Genomic DNA, 12,547 nt, shown 5'->3' with positions numbered 1-12,547 from the left:
GCAAAACTAAAGTTTAGTGGCCCAAATAGAATTTTTTAAAGTTTAATGACCAAAACAGGAATACCCATATTATTTAGTGACTATTTGCTTGGTTTACCCTAAAAAATTTGAGCGTGCATACAACCATAATAAAAAGATTTGAATTGGTAGTAAATATTATGTTTGACAAGGGGCTTGATGCATATGTTACTCAAATCCCTGAAACCCTACAATTTTCCGATCAGCTCTCCCTTGTCCCGGGATCGCTGCTCCGCCTCCGTCTCTCCCCGTCTTCTCTCCCTCTCGCTGGAGCTATTGCCTCACTTCGCCGCCGGCGCCTCTCTCCCCTCGACGGAGTCATCGCCGCTGCCGGCTCTTCTTTCTCGTTCGCTGGGTTGCTACCGCCGCCGCTCAGCTGCCAAGATAAACGAGCCGACCTCGAGCTGGGCTCAGTTGCACGCCCAGCAAAAGCCTTCTTTAGATTTCCAGCAACAACCTCATTTACACCCCTGCAGGCCTTCTCCCTCTCCAAAATCCTAGTAACGAACCAGAGATTGAACGGGAGGAGAACAAGAGCCAGGGCAAAGATGATGATAAATGAAAGCAAGTTCGACGTACATCTGCAGCTATGGGCGCTCCGAATCCCCCGTGAACTCTGCAAATCCGTCTCCCGCCTTCTCCATGGGTAGTCCCTTTTCTTTTCACTTTGAATTTTCTGATTTGGCGCTCTGAGCTTGTCTTTGCATGATGAGATTTTGTTGCTTGACTCTTGCTATTTTTTCTTGTTCTTAGTATGATTCTTTCTTTCTTCTTTGCACTTACGAACTAAATGAACTAGCTTTATTAAAAGTACTGCAAGAAACAGACCTCAACCAAGGAAAATTATATTATTTTATTGTTTCACGTAGGTGAGAGAGCCAAAATTTAAGGTTTTAAACTCTGTTCTTGTTGTTGAGTGGAATTGGTATTGAAATTCCAGAGAATGTGTATGGTTCCTTGCAATAGAGTTTTATATTGAATCTATTTTCTTCAGATACATGCTGGATAAACCTCGCATCAAGCCGATAACTGAAGATCCTGCATCTGAGAAAAAACGGCTTGTTATTTTGTCTGAAAGGGTTCAAAATCCTGGTGAGGGTGACATAATGCCTGAAATTTCATAGTTTTTTTTTTCTCTACTAAGCTTGCTGGAACTGGAATATGCACATATTTACTTGTTATTAAGCTCTTTGTGAAAGTATCCTATATACACAATCAATTGATAGAAGAATGCTGAGATGTGTTTGGCGGAGGCCTAATTAACTTTTGATATATGTTTCACAAGAATATGTGATGTAACTGTATATATAAAAAAGCAACATAGAATGGTATCTTATGTTTCATGTAAAATGTTTTTTCTGACTATTTTGTTTAAAATATCTTTAGTTGACTTTTATGATTTTTATCAGATTTTTGTTCTTTGTTTTGGTTTTTTTTTTTTTTTTTTTTTTTTTTTTTCACCTGTGAAGATATTTCATTGATGACACAGAGTTATTGGGGATCCCAGCTCAAACACTTGATGCTTTAAAGTTGTTATGCAATATTGAAGTAGTCCCCCATTCATTGACTCTTGGGTATGCCTATTGGGGTGCAGGTCAGTTCAATGTGAATGCCCTTTTTCTTTCTTCTCGGTCCAAGCGTATAGGATTTTGGCATAATTGTTTATGCTATGAAATTATGAATTTACTTATTTTGTAATTTAATGATATAATAGCATTTAAAGTCTATAATCTATTAACAATAATGATATCTGAGACAAGGATTTTGTTGTATAGCCATGTGATGCTGTCATTTTTATCTGATTTAGTGTCATTTCAAAACAAAGTCTTTCAAGAGGTTGGGTAGGCATAGGCAATGTACTGCTTGAGCTTAACTAAGTTTTGAATTTATGAAAACCATACTTTCTTCTGACAATTGCCAAAATGGGCCAACTTAGGTCCCTACCTAGCTATCGAGTTCTACAAGTCGGGCATTTGGGTCAGATCTACTGGTTGGATCGCTCATTTTAAATTTTTCTGAGCTGATATTGGTGCACCGTTTGTGTATTGGCTGAAGTTTGTATCAGTAGGTCCTTTTTTTATTGATTGAAATGAATCCAAACTTAACGCATGCTCTGTCGGGTTCAATCTAGCAGATGACAAGTGGCAAATTTTCAAATAGTAGATTAGGTTGCAGCTGGCAGCGAGGGGGCTGTATGAAGGCTGCTGTGTTGCTCCTGATGGAATACCTGCTCAATGGGCTTGTCTCAGTATTTCCTTTGACCAGAATTGACTTGTTTGTCATATGCCACAGGGAATCTATCATGTTAGATAAGCCAAATTTGATTGGACAATTTTGAATAATACTTGATGAATTGTGCAATTGCCATTTACAACAAAAGAACACATGATTTTCTTTTTTAAAATCTGAAATTATCCACACAGTGATTAATGGGAAAAATGACCTGAAGATGTTAAGGAAAAATTGCAATACAAGTCAATGAAGCAATTTTTATTTTATATCTGGTTACATGAATTGTTAATTTAAAGTTCATTTCTTTATAAACATTGCAAAAGTGGTGTTATTTTGTTTTTTCTCAATAACTGATGCTTTTGTAATGCATAATTATTTGGATTTTGGGAGTAAATAAGTCATATTGTGATGTAGTGTACTTTCTTTATCCATCAGTTAAAGAATAACCTTATTCTCACTCCTTTCATTCCTAGATCATATCTTGAAGCAAGTTCTGCCAGATGGAGTAGAGATCCCTTCATCATTTGAAACAATAGTTAAGTATATATTAGGTTAATGCTGCCTTTCAGAATAATTTGAGTCTTTATTTTTTTCTCACCATTTTAGGTTTACTTTGCTGCTTGCAGTTTTTGTGCAATTTAAGTTTAACTTATATTAACAATGCTTTTGTTGTCTTCAGGCCATATTGCCCACTTGAATATAACTGAGGAACTACTACCGTATAAGAGTGTCATTGCGAAGGTTATTTATGATGTAAGCCTCTTTCTAAAAGTTCATATAATATTTGTTTTGGAGTTCCACGTTATGATTTATATTAAAATTTAAAAGTTGGTGTCTCTCACTATTATTTAGTTTATGATGTGAGTAATGTGTAGGATCCATGTTCACAAGATGTGATCATTTTACGCTAGCTAATGGGCTTAGTGGCATTGATGGCTTGGTGTGAGCTTATCTATGCAGTTACGCGCTCTTCAAATCAATTTTTTGAGAGGCCCTGGCTTTTGTGCTTTGGTGTTCAAGCCTCAGAGATAAAAACCAATTGTTTGACACCATTAGGAGAAAAAGGAAAGTAGGTTTTTGTTTAACCTATGTACCCTATAAAATGCTGAAATTACTACTAGTCTAGTATGCCTTCGTAAAATTTCTTCTTCGATATATGCCCTCACAATTTTAGGATTCTTACATATGCACCCTTGTGTGAAGTGGGCTACCCATTTTCATTTAATAGTGGGTGAATAACTGTGGAAATGTTGGTTATACCCTTTATATATGTACCTCTGAACCTTTAATGCCACTTACAACATGAATTTATAATTTGAAAATATATTACCTATAAATTACTGCATTTTCACACATAAGCACTGTCAAATGATGCCAAATGGAATTATCCTTTGAAGACTTATCAAAAGAAAGAGAAATCAGAGACCAAAATTCCATGGTTGTTCTTGTTTAGTGCCTTTTTAGTTTCCAGTCAAAGTCAAAAGTCTTTTAAATTGTCTTAGATGTTTAAAATATTTATTAGGGTGTTTAAGTTTTTGGCTTCCATGAGCTTCTCTGAGGTTTTTGTGAGAATTTATGAATCTTGGTTTTCTAGATCATGTACTGCAAGTCTTTATAAATAGAGCATTGATGAAAGAAGGGAGGCAATGAATATTTTCTAGAAAATTATCATCTTTTCTTGGTTTTGTGAGATGAATACCAAGCTTATCAGCTTATGAATTTTAGGAGTGATTCCTAAAATTTTGTTAGCGTGATGCTAGTAACCTATCTCCAACTCAATTCAATTTCTTTTTAGCCTGCTGCCCTGCATCATCAAAATTGTCTATTAATATTTATGTTGAAAATATATTATCATAAAATAAATTGTACACTCTTTAAGCTAATGAAACAGGAAAAGTAAGAGGTGGAAGAAACAAAATATATAAATAGGTATGAAATACAGGGATTTAGATAAATATCAAAATCAAGAGAATTATGAAATCATAACTTTACTAAAAGATTGCTAAGCCAAGAATGCCATAATCCAGCAAAAATAAGGTTCAGTAATTGTGGTATAAACTTTTTCTATTGAGATTTTTTTCCATCTGGATCAAGTTTAAGAGAGTTGTTGATGATCTCATGCGATAATCTTTCTCTATATCTTTTGCAGTTTTATTGGATTATGGCCATTCTTGTTTGGAGAATCTCTGAACACTTTATTCCTTGTTTATTGCATCTCTTGTGCAGAAAAATCAACCAAGAATCAAAACTGTGGTGAATAAAGTGGGATCTATAACCAATGAGTTTCGTGTACCCAAATTTGAAATTCTAGTCGGTGAAGAAAACATGATCACAGAAGTTAAACAGTACGGTGCTACATTTAAACTTGACTATGGTGCAGTCTACTGGAACTCCAGACTTGAACATGAACATATCAGATTGGTTTCACTGTTTAATGCAGGAGAAATTGTATGTGACATGTTTGCTGGTATTGGCCCCTTTGTCATTCCTGCAGCACAGAAGGGATGCACAGTATATGCAAATGATCTAAATCCAGATAGTGTCCATTATTTGGGGTTAAATGCAAGAATTAATAAGGTTGAGGATCATGTTTGTACTTATAATATGGATGCCAGAACATTTATGCACCACTTGATGGCAGTGCCTGCTCAGGAGAGTAAGCCAGATCCTCAGATTTCTGTTTCTGGATATCTTGAAGCTGACATTTTTTTAGTTAATGAAGAAGCAGACAATGAAGATAGACAACTCAGAGGTATCATGTGGGATTAGGTCCTGTGAGGCATCGTTTATACTTCAATGTATGCTGATAATTACATTACTTGCAGATGCTATGGAGGAAGGCCATGACAATGGAATAGATGCTCAAGAAGGTCTTAGTACATCCAAGAGAATCCATGCTTCTGCTAAAAGACGATCAGAAAATTGTAATGCAGGTAAATCTTACTCTGTTGAAGAGTAAATTTTGTGAACTGATGGAAAATGTATTGATTCATTCAAATATTATGAAATAATAGATGAAGTAAAATATGCTGTGAGCAAGAATTTTATCCAGTGAATGACTTGTATATTTTTGAAAGAGGATATGGGTTGTATTACAATTTGCATGAGATAGTATATGGATTCAGGCAACCAGATGATAGAATTGAATGAGATCATGAGGTGCTTTAACCTCTAGGACTTTTGTGCTTGTCCATTTACCTAGGAAGAGAAGTGTGGCAAAGCAGATGAGCAAAGCAGGATCCTGGTGTCAAAGGATTAGTGTACTGATACATCTCTCCCTGCTGTAGGTTTGCTTAGTTTGTATTGGGGTTTTTACCAAAATGTAGATCTCAAAGAGCCCCATGGGGGTATGCATGTTCATGAATAAACACATAAGTGCCTTGGAAAAGTCTCTAGCTGCTGTCTTGATTAGTTTCAACATGTTCTCCTAAATAAAGAAAGTATGCTTCACCATGGATTGTGAGAATACATAATGCCTGGAATCTTGTATCCCCTGAATTTTTTATTTAATTATGAAGAAGTTTATTTTTTATTGTTATATGTTCAGCAGAAGATCAAGTTCTTAGAGGTTGTACAGTGGGAACAATTAACAAGTCTAACAGGAATACCAGCAAGAGAATGAGAGCCGTCAAAGCATCATCTACAAATGTGTGGGAGCATGTAGATCATGTGATTATGAATCTCCCTGCTTCTGCATTGCAATTTCTTGGTAGGTACTCATGCAGTGAGTGCTCTAAAAGTTGTATTGAAATTTCTTTTACATTAACAATATTTTCCAATAAAGTGAAATGTTGCATATGCTAATTTTCAATTATGCCTCCCACTGATTTCATATAGCCCTGAAGCCCCACTATTTATTTGGTTAATGCTGATGAATAGATGACTATACATTTTAATATGTAACTGACACAATCAAATTCTAATTAATATTTTATTATTTATTATTTATTATTTTTCACCCATCATTAATAATACATAATTGAACTTCAACTTTTTTGATGCTTGAGCTCACTCTTGTTGCAACCTTGGACTGTATGTGTATGACAACTGAATTGGTGCACTAATTTAAATAGATTGTGAAATACTTATTTTAAGTACTTGTGGCTAAATTTGAACTGTTAACAAGTTGGATATGTTTGCCACTTGGTATGGAATTGTTCTATGAGTTTTTAAGGTCATTGACAACTGTTTGGGGTATCTACTGATGCTTTCTTTCTCCTATATCACAATCTGCAATTATTGCCCTCTTGTGCATCAGTTTCTTGATGACTCATACACTTGTTATAGATTATCTTTTCTACTGGCTTTTGATTATTGCTTAAACAGATGTTTTCAGGGGTCTTCTGCAAAGGAATCACTGGAAAGGATTGTTACCATGGATACACTGCTATTGCTTCATGCGTACAAATGAAACCAAAGAGTTGATAATAGCTGTGAGTATATTATAAACTTAATTGATATATTTCTGGTCTTTAAATATTCTTGTGATAATTCAGTTGGGCATGTTTCTTGAACTATTATCTTGAGAGGTGCAATATGCTTTAGAATAGGAAACTAATTTGAAACGTTGAACCTTCTGGATTTCTCTCGTGCAATATCAAGGCCTGATTAGGATGTTTTCCTTGTAGAATGTATTATGGAATCTAATCATGCAATTAAATTATTTGTCATGTTGTTTGTTCTCAATGTCTAGCTTGGCATGTGATGTGTGTTCAGATTTCACATTGGGTAAAGTTTTTGTGTTTCTTATTCTGTGTTGAAGACATGATAATCTTTTGTCAAGTAGACTAATCACTTAATGTGTGATAAATATTTAAAATGAACTTGATTTCTATCAAAAAATTCATTTCTCATGAAAGAATTAGTTATCTACATATATTTTGCAAGTGTGGCAAACCATCTGGCATTGCTTCTCAGTTGATAGATGTTTGCTTTTGCATTTGAACATACACACAAACCTGTACACAGACATACACTGGCATTTTGTTTGTGTGAGTTTGTGTGCACACGCAATCAGAGAGATATGCCATTTGTGCATGTTGCGCACACAGGCACAGACACATAAATACGAAGAGGGGGCCAGCATGGTAATCTTTATAGAAGGCACATTACTTCTCAGTTAATATAAAGAGACAGTCTGTGCTCTTGTGTGTATGTCATGTCACACAAATAAGCACACTCTAAAGAGGATAATGGTAATCTTTATGGCCGGCAAATTGCTTCTTGGTTATAGAGAGCCATTTTGTTTATTGTTATGACAGTGTAATATCTCTTTTTATGACTTTAGAGCATCATGGAATTAACTGGACATTCACTGGGTAAGTTGGACTGTAGTGCACCTGAATTAAAATCCTATTAATGGACATGAGTGCTATGTTTCTTTTTGTTATATCTTGAGGTATTGGGAATTTTCTTCATATATGTGCATCTTAGGCAGACTTGGTGGTTGTCCTCCAAAACACTGCAGGTCTTTTTAATTATCAATTTTTAATGTTTCTGCTATCTTAAATTTTCTTGTATGGCTTCACTTAATACAAAGCTCAAAGCAGAGAAGTTCACAAGCCTTTTACCTATGGGCAAATATTAGCTTTTACTAGTTTTAATTATTTATTGTTGGACATATACTAATAACAATAGATTGCTGATCTCATCTGCAGGAGGCTGAGTCCATTTTAAATTCAAAGATTGATGACCCAATGTTTCATAGAGTTCGTGATGTTGCTCCTAACAAGGTATCCATTTAATTGATTGTTATTTTAATCTGGTCTTGGGCCTGGTAGAAATGTAAACGAAGGAGACTGTTGTGAACAGTCAAAGCGATACATACCTAGTAATATTTCATTTCAGCCTGGTTACATGTTGAGAATGTGTAATTTCAAGCGGTGTCTGTTTATGTGAATAATGGTTCATTGGTATCCAATTCATGCATATACATCAGAAATATGCATGAGGTTATATTGTCTGTACCAATAGCTTCATATGTTAGTTTAAGATCACACCTAATTGTAAATGTAACACAAAGTAAACCTTTCAGAAGTCTTTCAGTTGCCACAATTAGATTTTAGAAATTCTTGTGCCATTGAGATGTATTCGGCACAGAAAGCAACGTATTATTTTCCACCCAGAATTACCAGTGTTTCATCATTTTCCCTACTCAACTTGCTTAGACTCATTGTAAGTCAAATCATTAACCTCATCATTGTTGGTCATCATGAAAGTTAAGATGAAAAAGCATTTCAAAAAAGTCACCGGTAGTCCTAAAAAATCAGTGTAAAGCTCCTTATAATGTGTGGCTCTTTTGGGCCGCTAGTAGGGTTCTGAATAGCATTATTGGGTTTGCTGGGCCAAGGGATGGTCAAGTAAATGACAAGTTTTCTTGTCAGCCATTTTGTGAAACTCTAGAGCTCTTATTTGCTAAAACTTTGTAAAATGACACTGAAGCTTTTAATTTTGAAAACTTTTTTATGCAATTAAATAACTTTTTGGCTTCATTTTTCCTTCTTGTAGGCAATGTTTTGTTTAAGCTTCCGGTTGCCAGCTGAGACATGCTCTGGATAGGATTACAAAATTATGGAGGACTCCGAGTTATAGTCAGGTTTAGATCTGCGTTGCTAGCGTTGGTAGATAGAACAAGCAAAATGGTTCATTACTACTCGAATATGTTTTAATGTTTTCACAGTTACTCATTATCGCAAGTAATAAAAATGAGCAGTTCTCATTTACGTTTAGTCTTCTTTCTTCACTTTAAGGTAATGAATTTTTTATGCTTATGTATGGAACAGTGCAACTTAGAATTTATTTATCAGTATTTGCTATGAAAGAGGATGAATGGGCCTGCTTGCTTTCAGATTCCAATTAGGTTAGTGTTTGTTGTTATTTCTTGTTTGTTTCTGTTACAATTCATAGCTTAATCAAACTGGACTTGAACAAAGAGCGCTAGAAGGTTGGGTTGGAAATGTGCTTGAAGTGGAAGTAGTAGAGCTCAATCAAATTGAACTATCTACATATTTTCTTCTTCACATACAACAAAACTAATCAAAATATAGATATATATATATGTGTGTGTGTGTGTGTGTGTGTGTGTGTGTGTGTGTGTGTATGTATATATTGCATCAGATAGATCAAACCACATAAATTTGTAAATTCACATTAGGGATCCAAGTACGAGTTCTAGGGACTTATACTTGATTTTGTTTTTCATTGAGTGGTTGTTATCCTAATTTCACTTACACAGTCGTAATTTTCACCTGTTGAATCAAGGTTTCTGGCTGCCTTCAACTCGGTACAATGTTTAAGTAAAACTGGTGTTCTTGTCAGGCCTGGTTGCATGAACAAGCTTGCTGAGTAACCAAAGCTCTGGTGATCTCAACTTAATTGCTTCCCAAAACTGAATATTTTCCTCTCCAAGATTTATTTACCCCTAGTTGGTTATGGTACCTATTTAAATCGAGATACCAACAAGTATAAATGTGCTCCTTTGAGAACTTCAAAAGGCTTATGTTTGCCAAAGAGCCTGCCCAGAATTCAAAACTAGAGTACAAAATGACAGTAAAAATGTTTGAGGGGAAACCAGAACTAGGATGAGTAGAGATCTGCTCATAGGATGTACTGTTGTTATGCGATATTAATAACTCATATTGAAAATGTGTTCTTAGACATACCTAATGGTTGTCACGTATTTTCCTTAGTTCAGAGGTTCTTTTTCTCTAGTTCAGGGGTTCTTTTTGCTCCCTCTTTCTCTCTCTGTGCCTGTGTGCTTAGATCAAAGTGGTGCAGCGATACGATAAATGTTTTTTTGATAGAAATATAAATGAATTAAGATCACTTGATATATATATATCAATGTCAGTCCGTATGTGTTCAATGTTTTTTTATTTAAATAAAGTGGATAAACCACAAATTTATTAAAAAGAAACAAATGTTCAATGCTTTTGGTGTGAATGTGATGCATATATATATATATATATATATATATAAGAATTTCTTTCTGTTTTAGGTTAAGATTTCTCCATATATTGGTTTGTTTTTAATCATTACTATTGTTGAGGAGCTTTTGCATGTTCTCTTCAACGGTGTCTAGATGTGCCTTACATGTGTAAGGGGTGGAATAGGTGAGCAAAGTCGAGAGGGAATAGAAGTGAAAGAAAAACATAGCAACAAAAGCAACATTGAAAATAAGAAATTTAAAAAAAAAATAACAACTTCTAGAAAATTGTTGTGGATTGCCCTCTGTTACCCCTTGTTTGGTTGGAGGTTTTTAGAGGGGTGAGGGGGAGTTAGGAGGAGTGAAAGTTGTTTGGTTGGTGAAGTGAGGAGGAGGAGGAGGAGTTTGGAGGGGTGTTTCACCCTTTCAAACCCCTCATATCCCACCCCTCCAAATCGGGGTCTTTTGGAAGGGTGGGATTATTAAAACAAATTTTGATGTTTAAATCTTTATGAAAAGACCAAAGTATCCTTTGTCAATTTGAGAAATTACGATACTATCCTTTTTAAATCTAATTTCATAATAACAATTAAAATAATAATAATAATAATATAAGAATGATAAACAAATATAAAAAATTGAGTTATACAAATAATATTATTACTAATATTAATCTTAATTTTAATATTAACAAAGTTTGTACAAAATAATCTTTTAGATATGTATAAAAAAGTATTATGATCAATTTTATATAAAAGGACAAATTAGTAAAATACACATCAGATCTCTCCTCACTTCTCCTCAACCCTTCTTCTAACCAAACAAAAAAAATAGATTACCCCTCCACACCCCTCCATTGAACCAAACATAAAATTTTTTCAAACCCTCCATACTCCTCCCCTCCTTACTCCCCCTCACACCTCCCCCCTCCCCACTGAACCAAACGAAGCCTTAGGATTTAGGAAGGGAAACAGGCGCTTAGATCGTTGGATTCAAACCAACCTCACATGCTAAAAAGGGGATGGAGGCTCAGTAAAAAAGCAAGGTCAACACTCAATCAACGAATGAGAGTGAAGAAACGAAGTTAATGAGGCGACGAGGTAAAAATGGTGAAATGGCTTAGCTCTCCTCAAGGGGTCCGTTACACATAACACCCTAGCAAATGGATTGAGAGGAAATCCACATGAAGGAGGGGTGGTTATTTATGCCATCAAGTGAAGCATGAAAGATAGGGAAAAAGTGGAGAAGGGGTAAGAAAGAAGAAGAGAGAAGAAGCCTGTTCTGTCTTCCTGTGAGGAGCTTTGGTGACTTCTCTAGAGACTGATTCTGGAGGGAAGCTTTCCCAGTATTTTATTGTTTTTTGTAATAATTTCAACTGATTTGAAACTCTATGCGCTCAGTTCTCTTAATTGTTACTTATTTTGCTGAATTACTGTGATTTGGAGAAGTGAAACTCTCTGTAATTGAGAGTATTTGATAGGAGAGTGGGTATTTGTGTTTGTTGATTGAAATTAATATTGTTTGAGAATTCTTTGTGAATTAATTCCAACACCTTCCTTGATCGATGCCCACTTGTATGCCTACAGTTGGTTGCAAGAAGAGAAATCAACGCTATGCGCGGCAATAATGGTTGACAACACCATTTTTGTGTTTCTAGATTTGGAGTTACATAGGATCAAGAAAAGAGCATGCAGTTAATCTTAACAATAACAGAGTATATCTTGAAAGATGTCATCAAATATTGAATCTCACCTAGGCACCGAGCCTCTCTTCGAGATAGTGCCCAGATCGTTACGCTTTTCGTGCGGGTCGGAACTTACCGACAAGGAAGAACCTGCCTAATTCACTAATTCGAGGGAAGATACTGAATTTTTGGATTTGAAAAATCTTTTAGAAGATATCTCTGTTAGCCCAAACAAGATGCCCAAATAAGAACATCCACGTCCATATAGATAAACTATTCATACCAAAAGGGTTATATTCATTGATAAGTTGTGAAGAGTTCAAACATAGATAATCTCTTACCCCAGTGAAAGGATGCAATATGGACGAGTGATTCACAATCATATTTTCTCTTTTTCCTTTATCATTTTACTCTCCATTTTGAAGCCATGGAAATAAAAAGCAAGATTTTTTTTTAAAAAGTAAAGTGTTCAAAAATATATTTTTAGTTTTTACAAACCTAACTAGGAATGGCAATGGGTAGAGTGTTAGATTTTATATTTTGGTACTAGTGGGCACTAAATGTGCTCTATATGGGCATAGGGGTCTTACACCAAAAAATCTCAAGACTTAGTGGCTCAACCTCTATGCCTATATATAAACCCATTACACTTCTATCACACAACCGATGTGGTACTATATTTTTAACAC

The 12,547-nt window shown here is 35.1% G+C and overlaps 1 protein-coding gene across 2 annotated transcripts; it reads left to right on the top strand.

Annotated features, from left to right (window-relative positions):
- The first annotated feature begins 230 nt into the window (after positions 1-230).
- LOC120261876 (tRNA (guanine(37)-N1)-methyltransferase 2) lies at positions 231-8,977 on the top strand. Of its 2 annotated transcripts, none has more exons than XM_039269882.1 (11): positions 231-664; positions 1,013-1,110; positions 1,508-1,612; positions 2,724-2,786; positions 2,930-3,003; positions 4,477-5,002; positions 5,076-5,183; positions 5,798-5,959; positions 6,577-6,683; positions 7,908-7,982; positions 8,758-8,977. In XM_039269882.1, the coding sequence occupies exons 1-11, from the start codon at positions 567-569 to the stop codon at positions 8,806-8,808; spliced, it is 1,467 nt and encodes a 488-aa protein (XP_039125816.1). In that variant the 5' UTR covers positions 231-566; the 3' UTR covers positions 8,809-8,977. The 2 variants fall into 2 exon arrangements, with proteins under 2 accessions (XP_039125816.1, XP_039125817.1); XM_039269883.1 differs by having other exon boundaries at positions 233-664; positions 5,801-5,959.
- The last annotated feature ends 3,570 nt before the right edge of the window (positions 8,978-12,547 follow it).

This window comes from Dioscorea cayenensis, chromosome 5 (genome assembly GCF_009730915.1).
Source record: "Dioscorea cayenensis subsp. rotundata cultivar TDr96_F1 chromosome 5, TDr96_F1_v2_PseudoChromosome.rev07_lg8_w22 25.fasta, whole genome shotgun sequence".
In the NCBI taxonomy this organism is placed as follows: Eukaryota; Viridiplantae; Streptophyta; class Magnoliopsida; order Dioscoreales; family Dioscoreaceae; genus Dioscorea; species Dioscorea cayenensis.
This window is presented reverse-complemented; position numbering and strand designations above follow the sequence as displayed.

Excerpts from the sequence above, each read along its gene's own strand:
- LOC120261876 (XM_039269882.1), top strand. The coding sequence starts at position 567 with ATGATGATAAATGAAAGCAAGTTCGACGTACATCTGCAGCTATGGGCG. Across the intron at positions 5,184-5,797 it reads ATCAGAAAATTGTAATGCAG|CAGAAGATCAAGTTCTTAGA; the intron begins GTAAATCTTACT and ends TTATATGTTCAG. Across the intron at positions 5,960-6,576 it reads TTCTGCATTGCAATTTCTTG|ATGTTTTCAGGGGTCTTCTG; the intron begins GTAGGTACTCAT and ends TTGCTTAAACAG.